At 35.4% G+C, this 19,005-nt stretch overlaps 3 protein-coding genes across 6 annotated transcripts in view; 1 reads left to right on the top strand and 2 right to left on the bottom strand.

Annotated features, from left to right (window-relative positions):
• The window catches only part of usp13 (ubiquitin specific peptidase 13), a 51,995-nt gene extending 43,796 nt beyond the window's left edge, over window positions 1-8,199 (bottom strand). For 2 of the 4 annotated variants that reach the window (XM_042516415.2, XM_042516422.2), the window contains exons 1-2: window positions 5,337-5,499; window positions 2,202-2,327 (exon numbers count right to left, since the gene is read on the bottom strand). In XM_042516415.2, the coding sequence (XP_042372349.1) occupies window positions 2,202-2,327; window positions 5,337-5,447 (237 nt within the window). In that variant the 5' untranslated portion in view covers window positions 5,448-5,499. Of the gene's footprint in view, window positions 1-2,201; window positions 2,328-5,336; window positions 5,687-8,085 lie in introns of those variants that run through there. The other 2 variants (XM_042516409.2, XM_088077723.1) reach the window with 2 other exon arrangements.
• Window positions 8,200-8,479: 280 nt separating this feature from the next.
• ndufb5 (NADH:ubiquinone oxidoreductase subunit B5) lies at window positions 8,480-14,153 on the bottom strand. The gene is made up of 6 exons (XM_042483853.2): window positions 13,985-14,153; window positions 13,106-13,188; window positions 11,838-11,904; window positions 11,651-11,712; window positions 10,225-10,331; window positions 8,480-8,689 (listed from the first exon to the last, which is right to left on the bottom strand). Exons 1-6 carry the CDS (start codon window positions 14,100-14,102, stop codon window positions 8,569-8,571), a joined length of 558 nt encoding a protein of 185 aa, XP_042339787.2. The 5' UTR covers window positions 14,103-14,153; the 3' UTR covers window positions 8,480-8,568.
• A 184-nt stretch (window positions 14,154-14,337) lies between these two features.
• Window positions 14,338-18,408, top strand: mrpl47 (mitochondrial ribosomal protein L47). Its single transcript, XM_042483834.2, has 7 exons — window positions 14,338-14,497; window positions 15,642-15,790; window positions 15,998-16,058; window positions 16,139-16,235; window positions 16,418-16,548; window positions 17,147-17,242; window positions 18,022-18,408. Exons 1-7 carry the CDS (start codon window positions 14,364-14,366, stop codon window positions 18,131-18,133), a joined length of 780 nt encoding a protein of 259 aa, XP_042339768.2. The 5' UTR covers window positions 14,338-14,363; the 3' UTR covers window positions 18,134-18,408.
• The last annotated feature ends 597 nt before the right edge of the window (window positions 18,409-19,005 follow it).

Genomic DNA, 19,005 nt, shown 5'->3' with positions numbered 1-19,005 from the left:
CAATAAACTTCAAAAGTTACCACAGAGTTGACTCAAGCTCTGAAAGCTTTGAAAATATTTGTTGCAGGATCGTTGTTTTGGATTGCATTATGTTACTGTCCAACCGTGTACCAGCATAAAAGATTCTTGTTTTGTGTATTCAGTATGATGCTATTGTTTAAATCTCAGAAGAATAAAGCTGTAGCTATTTTTTTTTATAGATGTGTAATATCAAAATATTTTCATAAACATTTCTTTGTCCGTTTTTTGGAAAGCGCTATGTATTTTTTTTGTAATTGCAGTGAGAATTACCTAATACTAAGTGCATTTTAAATTTATTATTGAAAACTTTTACTTTTCTGTATAAATTGAATTGTGTACCTGCCTGTATACGAATTTCATATTTTTGCATGTTCATTATAAGACTCTCTAGGTTTCTCTTGAAATTAATGCTTTAATTATCTTAATTAATTAAAAGGTGTACCAAATGAACACTGTCTCTTATATCTCCACATGATTAGTACCAAATTACCAGGTTCTTTCTGGGAAACTTTATAGGATATTATGGAAACAAGGGAACAATAAAATAGGGCATCATGATATCAGTCCAGGTCACAAGTGTGTCTCTTTATCTGAATCCCCGTTCAGCACTGCGTACTTTTGCAGCATCAGTCACCACGGTGTGAATTTATCCTGCAATCCTGACGGCGCTAATGACATGATCTACTTAGTGAAATACAAACGCCACAAGTGGAATAACAGTGGTAAAACACACAAGTGTGTCTTTAAAATGATGAATGGGTGATGCTTTATTTTAAGTCCTCCTATTAAGCATTTAAAGGCAAACTGCAAACAATAAATAAATGGTTCGTAACACTCTTTAATGAAGTTCTAAGCAGCTATGAGAACATTTTCATATGTTTATTAATGTCAAGTATTTGTCCACAATTATAAATTCTACAAAGACATATTTTATAATTTTAAAAGTGTTTTAAACATCATCATTCATCATTTGTTTATAAGCCAGCCTCCACACAGTGGAAGATATATTATATATACTTATTTAATGTTTATACTGCTTATAAATGTGGGTTAAAGTCAACTGTGGCCAATTTTTCAGTTCCACCTTACTATTTTTCCACATTATGAGACCCCCCCAAGTATGAATTCAATTATTTTAGATTATTTGTATGCAACTAAGAACTCGGACTTAGTTGCACCATCATTGAAACAAAGTTTGCTGTCAGTATTTAAGTTTAATATGACAAAAACATCTGTGCCATAATATTAGAATAATTTGTAAATCCAAGAGGGGAGGTTTCACTAAAAGCTCTTTGGAGTTTCTTACCTCTCTTGCACAATTAATGCCATTTTTGTTTTGACTCTCTGACGAAGGTTTGTATGCTGAAATGCGTAGGAGTGCTTTTAAGGTTCATGCTGACCATGTCATAGAAATAAAGGCATTTTAACATTTCAAGAGAGTGCCTTAGAGTTTTTTATTTGATTGACAATTCATGCCATGTTTGTTGTTATGGGCTTTTGTTTTTATCACTTTCTTTCTGCAAATAAACTAAACTAAACTAAATTAAACATTTGAGGAGTTAAAACAAGGTTTTATGTTTGAGTTAATATACCATTGGTTGGAACTACTTTATTGAGTTCGTATTTGACTTTGCTCATAAATTCTTGATAAATATCTATCAAATTATTGTCTCTCTTATTGCCTTTTGTGTATTATTGCTTTTTGAATCCAAAGGCCTTTAGAAATTTGATTTATAAAAACAATGTGTAATTATTCTGAATGCTACAGATGTTAAAAATCAGTACCCTAATTTAGCCTCTGCTAAATACAAGATGCACTTCATCTGAAATGTTTCACTTGAACATGATTCTCAACTTACATTTTTTTTTAATTACATTTAGTTCAATTTACTTAATTAATTAAGTAAAGTTATTTTTATTTTTCTATTCATGTAATTATTTTTTTGTACTATTTGGGGTGCATAACACGCCTTAAATCTTCAGTCATTGTACTGAGAATTTGTTCATATGTCAAGTTTTTTGTTCTTGACTGTTTGTGTATTTATGCATACATACTGTATATACATGTACTGATATGTGTGTATGTGTATATCACTGCTGCTGCTAAAATCAATAAAGACACTGTTGGAAGGAAAACAAATCAGTACCCACTAAAAATACAGGGCAGGTGTAAAACTTACCTCTTTAACATGTCGTTTGAGGTGCATGTAAACGCTCTGTCCTGTTTTGCGATAATGTCTCTCCACGTGTTCCCGTCCGAAGCCCAGGAATGTGTTCATACACACATACAGGCCTCCCTCTGACTCCTGCAGACCAAAACAAACAGTACCAATCAACATCAACACAACAAAACATGTACAACAGAAGTTCACATTACACAGAAAATCTATACGTCTTTGAACTGGTGTCCTCTATATACTGAGATATTTTCAAGTAGCCGGGAGGCAGTTTTATACTACACACAGTATATTATATATAAACTCACACAAATATTTTTTTAAAAATACTTTTTCTGATCTAATGCACGGAGGAAAGGCAGTATTTTAGCTTTGTTTATGAGTATTTTACAATGAAAATCAGACAAGAATAATTCTCTAAAGGCTGGTGACAAAAACGTGATATCATTTGTGGTGTACTTTGGCCTCATTCCCCCAAAACTTAACACAACATGCACAGCAGAAATGCAAGTGGAGGGGATGTGCCAGTGATTCTGCAAGCACATTTTCAAAAAGGCTTTCTTGCTCAAACAGTCTTTCTCGCATTTTGTCAACAAGCCAAAAATCTGTTCCAGCACTCTCGCACAGAAAAAAAAATCTCACTTTAACGAGAAAATGTCTGCAGCTGAAAATCCTGTTTGTTTTTTTTTAAACTGTAAATCTACAAAATCACAGTCACCTTATACAAGTTATTTCAGCTAAAGAATGTCTAAAAAATTTAATTAATGGCAGATATTTTCTTTTGTACAAACAATTTGATACATCAGAGTTGCTGCAGATGTTGTTTCAACAAAAGATTATGTACATCATGTTACATATAGCTACATATTAATGCAGTTCATTGACAAAGCCTCATGTGCAAAAACACAGTAATCCTATTCCTCATTAAACTGCTGATGAGTGTCTGTGGACTGAGACCCACGCGTGTCACATCTTGGGTTAACTTACTGTATCTGAGACTTGTTACAGGATACAAAGGTATGATCATTTTGTCTGCATGTGACCACAGGCTCACATTTAGTGTTTTAAAATATAAATACAGTAAGACCTCCTTCAAGAGATGGGATTTTTCTGACAAAAGCAACCATTCACACTTGAACTGCCACAGACAAAATACATTGAGAGAACCTCTTTTTAAAACTAACCTAAATCTGCAATCAGTGTAGGTCTTATAAACCCCTGTGAAAACCTTTAAGTGGCCCAGAGTGACATATGAGCTTCAACAGTGCGAGGATAAAAATAAACCGGTCCTCGGGCCAACATGATGAACTCCAGACAGCTGAGTCACCTTTAAAAACGGTTTCAGTCGAGAAAGTAGGTTTTTATGCTGTATTTATAATGTGTTAAGAGCACAAGCTTTGACTTTCTATCTTTAGCAAGTCTTTACAAGTACAGGGAATGCTGAGCTCTGCATCCAGTCTGTAGATTATCATATTTAAAAGTTGTTCTTTTTTCATTCTTAGAAATCAAAATATACTAATATTCAACGTTTTGACGCAATATCACAATTGCCGTAATCACAAAAGAAACAGAAGATGACAAATCAATGTGTCACATGTGTCACAAAATGGGTCATGAAGTTTTCTATGAACTTTCTAGTAACACAGAAACATTAAAACATACTATAAATGTACTTTAAGTCAATCTACCATTATCACAATACCAGCAGGGATAGCATGAGTTTTTGATCAGTCATTGTAACCTCACTATTGAACACAGCAGTGAATTTTAACTGTACATCACACCTCACATTGATTTATATAGTCTACAAAAAGCTGAACAACACTAAAGATTAAAAATATCACCATAAATTCAACATGGTAACCATAACAGCATAATGATGAAAATATTGTAATATTTAGGGATGCACAGCATATTGTTCTTCTTTTAATCCACATCGCAACAAGAAGATACAGTGCAAAAAAATGAAATATTCCATGCATTGCTGAGATTTATTTTAGTTAGTTCAGACACAGTATTAATAGAAACATGCACTTTGAAATGTAACAACCAACAGGCCTATTCTGTTTTCAGTTTTTTCTGTCTTTTTAATTTATTGTTCAATTTGATCAATAAAAATACTGGTAATAATTTACTCTATTTTTCTTTGAATTTGTTGTAGCCTATTTTAGCAGCATAAGCAAGCCTACTGAAAGCAGCAGAAAGGCAGAACTTATGGCCGGGCAATATGTCAATATTATATTGATATTGTGATACGAGACTAGATGTCATCTTAGATTTCGGATGTCGTAATATGAGTGTTGTTTTTTCCTGGTTTTAATGGCTGCATTATAATAAAGTGATGGGATTTCATGAACTTACCAGCCTGTTGTTGCTGTTCTAATATTTGTTTTTACTCACTTGACCATTATTTCCACATTACTGATGATTTTTCATCAAATTCTCATTATGTAAATATTTGTGAAAGCACCAATTATCAACCCTATAATACCTTTGTATTATCCATATTGAGGTATTCTGTCAACAAAAAATTATATTTGATTTTCTCCATATCGCCCAGTCCTTGCAGAACTGTACTTTGCCATCTTATTTATTTTACTATCTTAATATTATATTCATCAACATTTTCACATCGTGCAGCCCTCGAAACTTCGAGCTAAACACCACTGACATTGTTATTCTTCAAGTCGATTTTTAGGCAAATTAAAATTTTCATAAACACCATAAAGCTGTAAACTCTCTCACACACACAAACAGCTGTGTCATACACCACAGCTACAACCTGACATGGCTGCTCCAGCTTTTTGAAATGAATTCAAAGCTCGTGGCAGGTGTGTTAGCTCGTGCAATTATTGACTGAAGCGATAATGTGGCCTGAACTGCACCGTCTACCTCTCCTGCACAAAGGGAAACCCCTCCATCCCTCTCTCCTCTGATGTAAACAACATTTAATTATTTATTTCCCTCAAGTTCACAGGGAAGGTGGCCATGGAGACACACATACACATCACAGCGGATTCACGTGCGTTATTGAGCCAATTCAGACTGACAGTCAGTCCGCCTGCGACGCACATTGATCCCCCGTCTCTCCCCCAAAACAACCGCCTCGTGTCTCGGTATGTGTGTGTGGACACTTACGGGAGAGTCGAAGGAAAAGGCGCACTCGCTCTTGAAAACCCTGTCTCCTGTCCTGGGCACTCTGATGGTGGGCATGTATGGGACCAGCAGCTCTCCGAGGTCTGCAGCCATCTTCGCATTCCTGCTTCTCGCTCCACAGTGCTGCGGAGCCACCGGAGCAGCGCTGTCAGAGGAGAGGATGCTATTTTTAAAGCACTCCGTCTCTACATTCCTCCGGCCAGGGGGATGTGACGCTGAAAAACATAAAAATAAAATGACAGAGGGGTGGAGGCTGGCTGCAACACAGGCGGCAAAGCTAAGAGCATGCAGGCTAATGTTGTTCTTTCGGGTGTTTTTTTTTTTTCTTCCTCGCAAAACGCGTTGACCTGCGCAGAAAATTACATTGTTGACTGTGGTGACGTTTCCTGCACGGGGATGTTTCACCAGACGGGCCCCTCCCACCTCTGAGGATGATTCATAAAGCCGCCCACACTTACTACAGCATGGTTTCTCTTCCATCTTTTTCGGTGCTGTTTATTTTTGTTTTTAATATATATTTTTTAAAATAATAATAATAATTATATATATATATATATATATATATATATATATATATATATATATATATATATATATATATATATATATATATATAAACGAATATGGCTATGAAATAAATCCTTTAAAAATAAATGAGACAATACATAAAAATGTTTAGAATATTCCTATAAAATACATAAATAAATATAATCCCAATATATATATCAGGAAACGCCTCAAACCTCAAAGTCATAAAAAAATAATAAAAAAAAAACCCTAGTACTTAAAATTAAATTCGCTTTTCTCAACAAAAAACCCTCAAAAGAGAGAAACCCATCAATAAACCCTCAAAATCGTAAAATGACAAACAGACAAACAAGCAGATGAGAAAATAAATAGGTAGATAAATAAAAAAGAAACCAAACAAAACAAGAAAGATAAACAGGAGTGTAAACGTAAAAAAATGATGGTACATTCAGTCAGAAGATTTTGGAAAAAGAGCAACATCATTTTCCAAAAACTCAACACTGTTTTTGTTATTATTTGAGCTGAGTGACTTAGTTCCAGGAGAAGATATATAATGTAAGAGTTGACTTGAAGAATTTCTGTTTATGAATAAAAAATTTAGCGTTTAGAATAGCAAAAGTCATTAGATATTCAAGAGCACAGTTGTCTGGATTATCTTAATAACAGGTGATAACCCTGGGGTTAAAGGAGTAGACTTAGTAGATATTTCATATTCAAAAAAAGAGTTGTGTACTACTTTCTATATTATGATGTTTCCACCTCCAGGATTCAGGAAAAATGTGAACATGAGGTGCACTTTGATTTTAGCTGCTGCTTGCTGTATAATGCCCAATAAAATACTTCATTAATCTGTGTTAACCTGCAGCAGCTTTTGTTGTTAAAATTATAAACAATTTTTAAAATGTCTTTTTTTCTCAGTAGTATTGTGCATCCATAATAAATAAATGTTCTATCAGAAAACAATCATCTTGACTGCACAGCTCTGCCACCAGGTGGACACTCTCATTACATGCAAACAATATTAACCAAGGGTGTAGATTTCATTTCAACACAGCGTCAAACACTTGATTTCCTGCATTCTGGTGAATTTTTATGCATTAATTTCCACCTTTCCTGTGTCCATTCAACCCTGTAAATAAAAAAAAAATCGACATCAATTTTCCAGTACTGTATACAATCACAAACATTTAAATATTTAGAGCCTGAACCTCTTTATAATGTCTTTCAAAAACATGAACAAAAGGCAACAAGCAAGAAACTGGAAAAATGTGGAAAAAAACATACGTTTTGTATATATGTATTCTGCGGGTTGCAAACTAGTCTATCATTATTTGTTTATTCTTGAAAATGTTAACAAAACCAAACAGATCTCCTAACTTTATGACTGGCAAAATACTCTTGTCATGATCACGGACTGTGTATATATACACATATATATATATATATATTTAAAGAGAGAGAGAGAGAGATACAGTCTATAAGCCTGTCAAATGATGTCAGACTAACCTGTTTTACAGAAGTTGCTAAAACTAAGAAAGAACAAGTTGATTCCACTTGTCCTTTAAGTAGCAAAAACTTCGCAAAACTAAGTAAACACAGCAACATTTTAAATAAACTTCACGTTACATATAGAATAAATTAAGATTAATACTTACATTTAATCTCCTTTATCAAGGCATTCGGTTTACAAGATTATTTTAAATAAGATCAACTAATCATATTTTATAGTGTGCTCTGTTTTTTCTGTTTACTTATTATACTCATACTCTTTTTTTGTCCCTATAGGTACCCATTATGTTGTATTGTTTGTTTTTGTACTGATGCTTTCTGTTTGCACGATCCCTTTGCTGTTGAAATGTTGCAATTTTTGTTTTAGTTCAGATTTTCTTTCACCGTCACCGTTTTCATTACAACCGTGTTCAAAACACACCTTTAAACCACCGTAAGAGCTGAAAGCACACAAAAATAAATGAGCTCACATACGTGGAATTTAACCATAAATCATGTAAATATATACAAAAGCAAATTACACTATAATTCACCCGAGTGAAACATGCATATTAGCATCAGAGATGTCAACATTTACCGAAGTACGTCAGCAGCCATATTAAGAAAGAAAGCTGCGACATCCAAACACCTCAATTTTCTCAGATTTACCACAATGTCAGTTAAAAACACACAGCCAGAAACAAAGAAAACCTACCAAACCACGACACACCGTGTTCCCATTCCACCCTGGCGCTTATTTCGGCGAGAAATAGTCAGAAACTTCAAACATTTCGGTGTTTCCCTCCATTTTTCTCAGACGTTTGTGCCGTATTTACCCATTTCCGCCCAGACGGCTTCAAAATAAAGGCCCAGCAATATCAACAGGAAATCGGACTTTCAAAATAAGGCTTCAGAGGAAGCGAATTCAACTTTGCCTTTTATCTTATTTACAGAAATGCTTTACCTGTTTAGGGGCCATTTAGTGTGATGAATAAAGTATTATGTTACTATATGCATGTGTCTGTGTCATGTCCATGATTATACATTGACAAACAGGTAAAAAGTTACTGTAATAAAGCAAGTCAATAAAGATAATGGAAGACAAAATATTAGAGTAGATAGATACTTTATTTACGCAAGGAGGGAAAAATGTACAAACAGTGAGATTTAACAGCATGACGTACAGATGACGTCTGGATTAATTGTCAGGTGTTGATTTGGGGCTGTAGTCAACCAGCTCCTTGCTGAGGGTCTCCACGTGGTACCAGGGTCCGTCTCCCTTCTGCCTCATCTGTCGACGCACCTCCAGCTGTGCCAGTCTGTTTACAAAAAGGCAGTGAATTAATTAAGTTGTGAATCTGAGAACAGTGTTACAATACAATTCACAGCCTTTTCACAAAGCCAGGAAACCTTGTATAACAGGAGAACTTGTATATGTAACACAAGAACTTGTATAACATATCCTTTTCAGATATGTCAATCAAATCGTAATGTGCTGTTTACATTTTTCTTGTTTTCTTTTGTAATGTATTTTTAGGTCTGTCCTCTACATTATGATTGTCTTTTTTGCTGTACTTTTTTTTTTCACATGTTCGGGATAAACTACTATTACTACAACAAAAACACCGACATGCCTTTATACAGAAAAATTAAAACATTTTTTCCTAAACAGTGAATCTAATTAGCATCTCTGTGTGATTAAACTAGACTCAAACTGAATCCAAGAATGACTGTGTTGTGTGATTCACTGGTGTCCTTTGTTTTGACAATCCTGCGTGTCTATGAACAGCATTTGAGGCTTTTTAAAAATATATATATAATTTTTTTAAACTGTAACGCCCAGTACATGTTTTTAATGCAGAATTTGTTCCATCTGCATTTGTAAACTGTAGCGTCATGGTCCAACTTTGGGACCAACAAAGAAACACAGATGGTACAACGACTGCAGTTCTGGTGTTAAATGGAAAGTGTGATTGATAAGAAACGTCACATCTCATATTTAGTCCATATTTGGTGCTTGACAAAAAAAAGATTCAGATTGGCAAGATGCATTCAGAATTGTTATCTAACACTGGAATAATAAAATCACAGTTTTATGATTGAACAAATGTCTATGGAAGCCACTTTAACAGCCACAGATAAAACTTCCTTAACACCGTTACTTAAGTTTAAAGCAGATTTTTTGGCAGGCCTGACAAACAACAACCCTTACAAACCTGTTTGCACTATATGCAACATCAGAGCATGGTTGGCTGTTGATGTATAACTTTGCTAACCACTTTTTTCCTGCTTACAACTTTAATAAGTTTTTTTCTTTTCTTTGTCACTGGTGAAGTTTAAGCAGGGTTCCTGCAGCTTAAGGCAGGTTAGATTTAAGACCTATTAAGACTTTTTTAATGACACTGAGACTTAAATTTAGGGACAATATTACAAAAAACAAATCTGAAGAGAAAAAAAATAAGAGGAACATTGAATACATCCACAACTCCCTCATTTGACTTGTATGACGGGTGTTTCTTCACTGTGTTCTGCCCTCTGTGTAAGCGTACAGACAGATGTTTTACGGACATCTGTTGCTGCTGACCCGGGCGCTGATTTTGAGATTTCACAATGCAATGTCAGCAAAAAATAATTCATACAATTCTACTTAATTTTTGTTAGCATTTTTTAAAATGTTTGATTTTTAAGATATTTGATTACAATTGGAGCCTATTTTTTTATTAATGACTTCAATGTCTTTCACGACATTTTAAAGGATTTGCAAGAACCTTGTTAAGGACATTTAAAAATGCTGATATGCCCCTGTATCATGATGGTTTTCTCATCTTCACAACTGACAGAAGGAAAAACTCACCTCATGTCTGCCTTTTCTTTCTCCACTTGGATAGCAGCCATCATCTTTTCATAGTCCTTCACTGGGGAATCGTAGAAGGTCCGTGCAATCCACCTGGTGATGGGGTGCTGCAGCGACACACACGACAAAGTAATTGTAATGGCTGCAAATGTATTTGATCCAAATAAACAGTCACTGATGTTTCAGTTGAATTAAGCACAGTGGAAATCGCTTGTAGTGATCCCGGCTGTATTGATCAATCATTTATGTGGATAACAAAGCTGGGGACAGAATCATTGTTACACGGATGCTGTTGGAATTATAGTGATCATTTTGGGGGTTTTCATACATGACAACATATTATATATACCAAATATCCTGGTCTGCCCATTATTAATTCCCCTCTGGCAGGTTCATACAGTTTTGCAAAGAGTATTCCAGTTGAATAAATACATTTAAATAAGAGAAATCTGGGCACCCTGCCCATAGAAGATGTTACCTCTTCGGAGAGATGTCTATTTGTGTTCCTAAGCACTGCTGGCAGGAAAGCCATAACTAGAAAGTGGCTAAAACCAGCAATACCTATAGTTCACGATTGGAATGACATTATATATGACATCTTTAAGATGGAAATGATTACTTTTGCTATTAAACTGCAACAGATTTTTTTTAAAGATGGGAAAGCTGGATAGAGTATATTCACCTGTATGTTCATCATTTGGTTAAGGTGAATTTTGTTTGTCGTAAAGTGATCAGATTATCATGAAGACACACCCCAACATTTTGGTTCTATCTATGAAGCTCGTTAATCTTTTTTTAATATTAATTTTTAATGTTGATACTTAATTATTGGTCCTATTAGGCTGCTGTATTTTATACTGCTCAAGTTCACTTTTGTATTACTCTCATTTAAAGAAGGTTTGGAAAGATAAGGCTACTGATTCCTATGAGGAATAGCTGTTTGAACTTTGTCTTAAATCAATAAAAAGAGAATTTCAAAAAAAAGAAAGAAAGAAAGAAAGAAAGAAAGAAAACCAAAAACTATTTGGTTATTATCATTGTTCACTTGGAGTGATCAATTTGACCTGGACAGACGTGGTCACTATAAGAGGTTTCATTAGTACTGTGGCTATATTAGATTGATCCTTTAACATTTCTCAAAAATATTTCCCCATGAATTAAAGAATGGTACATAGGGTGCTCTCTGTTTGGGTCCAAACAGCTCTTAAAAATGGCCAAACAATTCACCAGTGGCGATTACAACTGTTTTAAAAGTTGACATTGCAGCAAAGGCTTCGTGATGGCAGGGGTTACTATGGTATCCACATACAATAATGCCAGATTCCATCTTTAATGCATGCCTGAGCTCATGCTTCCCTAAACCAGGGCTCAGATCAGCGGCACAAAAAAACGTCTAATGAGATAATATGCTACAGTTTCTACGTACCTTGTAGTACTCCCAGTGCTCGGGTTCGTAGTCCTCAGGAGTTTCAACCAGCTCCGCCTCACCTTCACAACACAATCACATACATGTTCAACTTTAAAGTAACATATTTAATTTGAATTTATCCATCAAACCACATCTTTAAATGAACAAATATTATCAAATGATCCAAATAAAAATATGTGCTTACCGATGAAAATATTCACACACGTGACAATGACCGCCACAGGAATGCCAGTCAGCAGGATGTAATATTGCTGAAGGGAAAAAATGAGAAGTCAAAATGAAATACTGAAAACTGTTGGTCTGTACAAGGAGTGCTTAATACTGGAAGCCAATATGTTAGGAAAATGTTAACTTTGATGCAAAAGTGGTTAACATTTTATGTATGGCTTTTATTTCATATCATAGCAACTATATGAGTATATGAGTAATTTCTAGACCAGAAATTCTGTCCACTTTTAGCTTGATGCTTGCAGTCCTCATTACTGGCTCCATTTAATGTTAGTGATACAAGTGTGTAAGCTTAATCTAGTTCGATACTGAATTCCTTCTATATTAGTGCATCCTTATCTGTGAAATATAAATGTGACGTGTATGTGCAAACATGCTCTCAAATAAGGGAAATGGTGGCATGTATTCATTTTTTGGATTCAACAAGAGAAGACAGTTTTGAATTGTGATGCAAATACCTTCAGAAATACAACTTTTAAGACTGTTGGGGGGCTGAACTTTGAACAATTACATGACAGGCATAAAGAATTCATGTGCATACTTTGAAACAGTGAGTTAGTAAAGCAGGACTCCACTTCAGTGTTTTGGCTTTCGACACACAGCTGTTTATGAAGGCTAACTGCTGCTTACATTGATCCCATTACAGATTTCCTTCAGTTTAAGGAAAATTAGATTTTACAATAACCACAACTGAAAATAAAAAAAGAACATGAACCCTAATTCACATTGGTTAGCTAGAGTTAGGGATCATTTTGCCCAAATATTTATTTCAGTTTAAACATGATCTTTTTTGTTCAAATTTAAAAACACATAACACACAAGTTTCCATTCCTTACCATTACTACATTTGACTGGATGATGTAAATGTATATGAGTGTTATTGGTTCCTCTCTCTTAAAAAGTGTGACGTTAAATTCGGTAAATTAGTTAAAAATTATATACTACCAATTATTTTGAGATTTTATGACACAATGTCAGAAACAAAAAGATTCATTAAATCCTACTTCACATGTCTTTGGATTGTTAAGGCTTTTAAAAGATTGATATAAGACATTTTAATACCAATTATTTTAGATTAATGAATTTAATGCCTTTTATGACTTTTAAAGGATCTGTGGGAACCTTATTTTTACCTACTTACTGCACCTCCCAAATCTGGGCTGGGACAACCCCTGAATTTTTCATGATAACGGAAAATGAATCAGATGGTTTTGCTGCACTCACCAACGCGCGCAGAAATCTCCTGTCGTAGAAGTCAGTAGGTTTGATGACAAACATCTTCTTCCCATGGCCCCAACGAACAGCCACTGCAAGACAAGTCAGGATATACTGCAGTGAGAGATCATGTATTTCACAATGAAATGTGTCACATCATTAGCATAATATTGAAAGCATTATGTCAAATTAGACAGACTGGGATTTTGATTCTTGTGATAATGTCATGAATTTAACAGGCTGTAATATGTGAGAAATATGAGCAGTCAGTACTTCATTACATCCACATTATTCATGACGATTCCTCAAATGTACCTTTATCATATGATCTTATTACAGTTTTATTCTTACATTACGGTAACTTATCATGATATTTACTAAAGTTTACTCGTGTGGTAAAATGTTTAATGTGTATCCCACTAAATCAAATGACATTTATGGGGTAATGATGTCTGCAAATTACAAATACACACACGTCTCTGGAATCTAAGCTCTAGGATTATTATAAAAATTACTAAAATGAGATGAAACGTTAAAATTCATTTCGGAGGAATAAACTGTAAACCACATTATTCTGTATGAGTATTTATTATTACATGGGAGACGTTATTAAACTGTAATTGAGACACTAAATGAGCAATTATTATTGTTTCACCGGCTAAATGGCAATTTAAAATGCTCTTAGATGACATATAGGAGTGAGCTTCTGTCTGTAACTATTGAGGTAACGTTATAAACCAACTTTGAAGTTTATTGTTGACAGCAGGACAAACCTTACCAGCTAGCTAACATTAGCATGCTAACGAGCCCCGGCGCAAGGTCACAAGAAGAGAAAGGCACCTTTTAGGTCAGACTTCTCACTCTTTAAACCGCCATAGTGTCTCTTACCTTTATCTGTCCGTGGGATTGTTCGAGTGAGCAAATTTGCCGCATTATTTCCCGATTTCAGAGGACTCAGTCTGGCTGCAAAAGCAGCAGCAGACCTGAGAACACTCATGCCCACCATCTTTACTGTGGGACGGCGGCTCAACAACACGACTTCTGATTCGTTGATGAGAGAGTGAAGTGGAAACCGCCATCTTTTACATGGGCAGCAACGTTATTCCTTCCTTTCATACAATTTTTTATTTTGTGGTATTGTTGTGTAAGCATATTTTATACAAGTTACAACGTAAATAAATATGTCTTACTCGAAAAAGTCAAACTTAAAAAAAAATAGATATTAGAAAAATGCATGACGGGTAACGTGGAAAGGACCACGGTAAAGATGGCGGCGTCCTCATCCGCAGGACGCGTTTTGACTCTTTGCAAGCAGTTTCAAAATGTTTTTAGGATATCCTCGTCGATTAATACTCAGCACTGTACTGCTACTTTGACCAGATATCAGCCTCGTCTTTACAGGTAAGATGCTGTTGCATCGTTAAAAACGTGATTTATTATACGCGACGTTAAAGTCAAACGTGTTAACAGCTAACACTGTCTGCTGCTCAGTGACGGTTTGTGTTATTACATTATTATTATTATTATTATTATTATTATTATTATTATTATTATTATTATTATCATCATTACAGTGTTGTTTTATTTTGACAGTGTGGTTTTATTTTGACAGTGTGGTCCTCATGGTGTTGACAAATATAATTGTAGAAGGTTTCTGTATTTTAAGACAGGAAGACATCACAAGCTATAACTAGAACACTAATCTTACAAAACAGCCTTTATATGATTTATAGGTGTTTTTCTGTCAAAACTTTGTTAAAGAAGACCTGGAAGATGCTTTATTTATTTTCCATTGTATTGCAGTGGCTGGTAAAATTGCAACACCCTTTTCTTAATGCAGATTATTCCCGAAAGCTTCTTAAAAATGTGTTTCAAACTGCTTCGTATTATTTATTTGCACTTGTAACGGGACTGTAGTGTTGGTTAAGGAAATATATGATCACATTGTTGTTGTCTGCAGTTATTTGGCTCCTGACATTTTCACCTACATTGTGATATGAGACTACATTGTTTTAGATTTTGGATATTGTATATCCTAAGTGTTGTCTTTTCCTGGTTTTAAAGGGTGTATTACAATCAAGTGATTATTTTCCTTCTAATTTGCCTTTACCCTTTTAGTCATTATATCAACATTACTGATGACTATTCATCAGAAATCTCATTGTGTCAATACTTCTGTAAAAGCACCAATCAAACTTACAATATTGGCAATACTGATATAAATGTATTTGTTCAGAAGTATCTCAATATAGGATTTTCTCCACATCACCCAGCCTCAGTTGTACCGTATAATCATTTTGTCTAAGAATATACGCTTATGTTTTATCTTGTGTTTCATGTTGTGCAAATAAATGAGTGAATAAACACACCAGCAAGCACCAACATCAGTTTCTGGGGCAGAAAGGAAAGGAGAGGGAAGTTAAGGAAGGAGAGTAGGAACCATTTTAAGAGAAGCATTTATTTGTTTTAGATTTACCTAAAACAAGCTTATTGTAATTTAAGATGGTTTATCTCCCATAATGTTTTCATATTTTGCTGCCATCAGGGAGACGTCTCCACTCGCTGCCCTGTCTTGTTACAGTCCCACCAGCCCCGTGGGTCAGTGTCGAGCCCTGCACACGACCGTCTGCAGAAGAGGGCTGGAAGAGTTCTTTGACCTCCCTGAGAACTGGGGACAGTCCGACGTGAAGTCAGGTGAGACTGTGATGTATTCACAGAGCTCATGTCTCCACTATGGCTGCACAGTCTGCTTGTAGCTGTAACAATAAAACATCACAATAGGCATAGTTAGAAACAACAACACGTATGGACATTTAAACACATTATGGTGCTGTAGTGCTATTGTAGCTAAAATTTACAAATTGAAATTTGCAAACATTTTGGTTTGTTGTTGTTTCGTAGGTGCACCATGGACTGCCAAACAGCTAAGAACAAAGAGCAATGAAGATTTACACAAACTCTGGTGAGCAATGTTGAGACACACAGGTGCTTCACGGTGTTTAATCATTATTCGGCGTGTGTGTAACGCTCGTTCTGTCTCAGGTATGTGCTGCTGAAAGAGAAGAACATGCTGCTCACACTTCAGCAGGAGTCACGAAGGCAAAAGGTTCTGATGCCGAGTCCAGAAAGAATAAGGAAGGTTAGTATAATGCTTAAGTGATATCTCCACTACTAATGTACTAATTAATAATGTTTTGAATTGGATAGCTCAGCCTTTGACAGAGCTAGGTGGATGCAGGGTGTGTACCTGCAGTATTGTGGGTGTTTGTTTTCATGTAGGAGCCCTCGCTGAGGTTGATCTTGCTGTCTTCTTCCTCCCAGGTTGAGCGGTCGCTGATCAGACTGGAAACGGTTGTAAACGAAAGAGAGACTGCATTGCGCGTGCTGCAGACAGGACAGGAGAAAGGCAGACCGGGAACTTGGAGGAAGAACATACTTGGATACACCTACTGGTGAGCGCAAATTCTCCGTATATATAAAGTCACACATACAGCTCTGCAAGAATGCAGCAATCTTCAGTCATACTTATTTTTGTTTAAAAAATATAGTATCCAAACAACCTAAACCATGAAAAATAAGAGTTACATGTACATATAATGACAGATGACCAGATGGTAAAAGTATATTAAAGAAAAAAAAAAATTAAAAAAATAAAGACATTTTAAATATTTAAGTAAAATAACTTAATGAATAAAAAACATACATTCACACAACAGGTTCCCAACATCTACATATATCTCTATCTTGACTTATTTGTGTTTGTATTGGACATGTGCACCACTCTTGCCGCACAAATTTAGTGGTGAATCCGGCATATCTGCTGCTACGATACCTGTCACCCGTGTACAGACTCCCCCTGCTCGGCACACTGCAGGCATACATAGGTGTGCTAATGTCGGCACCCTCTTCTCTTAAAAATAAGCGTTCTGATGTGTAATAAAGTGAATTGAACCAGGCTGATTGGTGGTAAATGGGCGTAAGGGGCGAGGCTTTAGAAAATGAAATATGGGAAGTAGCATCACTCACTTGTGTTTTGTGTTTTTCCTTCAGGTATCGATTCAAAGAATATGCCATTCCTTGGTACATGAACAAAAGGTACAAGCGAAAGAGGTTCTACACACCCAAGTTTGTCCAACCACACATCAGGTGAGACATAGCACACACGCAATATGTCCCTCCATTTCTGTAACTGCTTATAAATCCTCTGAAGGGTCACGAGTTGGCTTGAGACAAGTTATTTAACCCTTTGAAACCACAGCAAATTGGAGGACAATACAACTATGGAGGAAAGGCAGCGAGCAACTTGGCAAGAAATGTCCCACACATTGCAAAAAATTAGTAAAGGTACAATAATACCTTAAAAAAACACGACAAAAAACTGGAAAAATGTCCAGAAAACTATATTAATGATTATCTATTTACACAATAATGTATACATAATTCTTGTTTAAATTTTCTGCACTCTTTTGGGTCATTTGTTTTTGTGTGTTTTGTATTTTTATTTTTAAGTTGCCTCTTTCCAAGTATTTTTCTTGTAATTTTTTTTTTTTTTTTACTAATTTCTTGCTAAGTTTTGGGTCATGTCTTGTTAAATTGCTCATTGCCTTCTCCCCTTATTTTTGCAAGAAGTCAAACCAATTTCCTCAAGTTTCCAAGTGTAAACCTAACCTGCATGTCACACACAGAAAAGCTTCAGTCAGTCAGCGGGTTCAAACCCACAACCCACCGGAGGCGTCAGTGCTAACCACTGCAGCACTAAGTAGACTGACAGTGCCACCACACACAATATTGCCCTTTTTATAAGGTGTAAGAGGATGTTTCAGTAGATGTAAAAGAGCGTGGAGATTTTAGTTATGCTATGTAAATGTTTTCTTTCACAAAACAAAATGCTGATTTCTTTTTGTTGTCATGTTTCTTTCCTGCAGGCTGCGCATTGAGAAGGCGCTTCGAGAGAGGGCCAGGAAAGCAAGGTTAGAGAAGGAAACTCAGGCCAAACTCGAGGAGAAGTTTCCTCATATGAAAGTTTCTGCATCATGAAATTTAAAGGGCAGATTTTACAGTGAAAGAGTTTTTGACATCGGTCCAAATACAAGGCCTTCTCAGCATTTTATCTGTTGAGTTAATATGAGTACTCGTCTGAATCAGCTCATGTCAGATAACTGAAGGTGGCCTGAAACTGTTGTCCTTTGTTGATTATGACTGTATTTGTTCAGCTGTTATTTGATCCTATAAGATAAATTAATGCTACACCATCCTGAAATGTTGTGGCCACTGTTTTCATACTTAATATTAAAACTCACATTATGACTGGACGGTTTTTTTTCATCATGTTTGTACAAGTCAGTAAGAGGAATATTTAAGGTTTAGAGATCATGTAACTTTTTTAAAACGCATTTCTGCAGCTTCTTAGTTATTTGATGTTATCTAAATATGAACCTGTGATGCCACACATTTTCATCGACAACATTTCTAAACCTTTCTATGACGTTTCAAGGACCCAAAATAAAATTTCCATGACCATTCACAATGTGTAAAACAAACATTGCTCCTGCTCAAAAATGCAGTACAATTTAAAAGTAGTAGTGGGGCCTTTCATAGGTACATAAACATTTGGATTCTGATAATCCTACATTAAATCACAGTAATGACATTATTTTCCTCTTATTCAAACATATTTTAGACTCAAACTCTATTCAAACAGAGTTCCAGCTCGCTCACATACATGGAAAATAGAAGTATATGGTAAAGAAATGTCGAACATCAACACATATTACAACTAATTATGTCAACAGCAACAGAAAATAAATTTGTAGTGTTACACTACATGGATGGTTATTCACAGAAGATTACTTTAACTATTTCCTTACACACAATACAATTCAAAGACTTACATTTTTTTTAGGGATTTT

This window comes from Plectropomus leopardus, chromosome 5 (genome assembly GCF_026936395.1).
Source record: "Plectropomus leopardus strain MGB_pleo_1.0 chromosome 5, ASM2693639v1, whole genome shotgun sequence".
Taxonomy (NCBI): domain Eukaryota; kingdom Metazoa; phylum Chordata; class Actinopteri; order Perciformes; family Serranidae; genus Plectropomus; species Plectropomus leopardus.
This window is presented reverse-complemented; position numbering and strand designations above follow the sequence as displayed.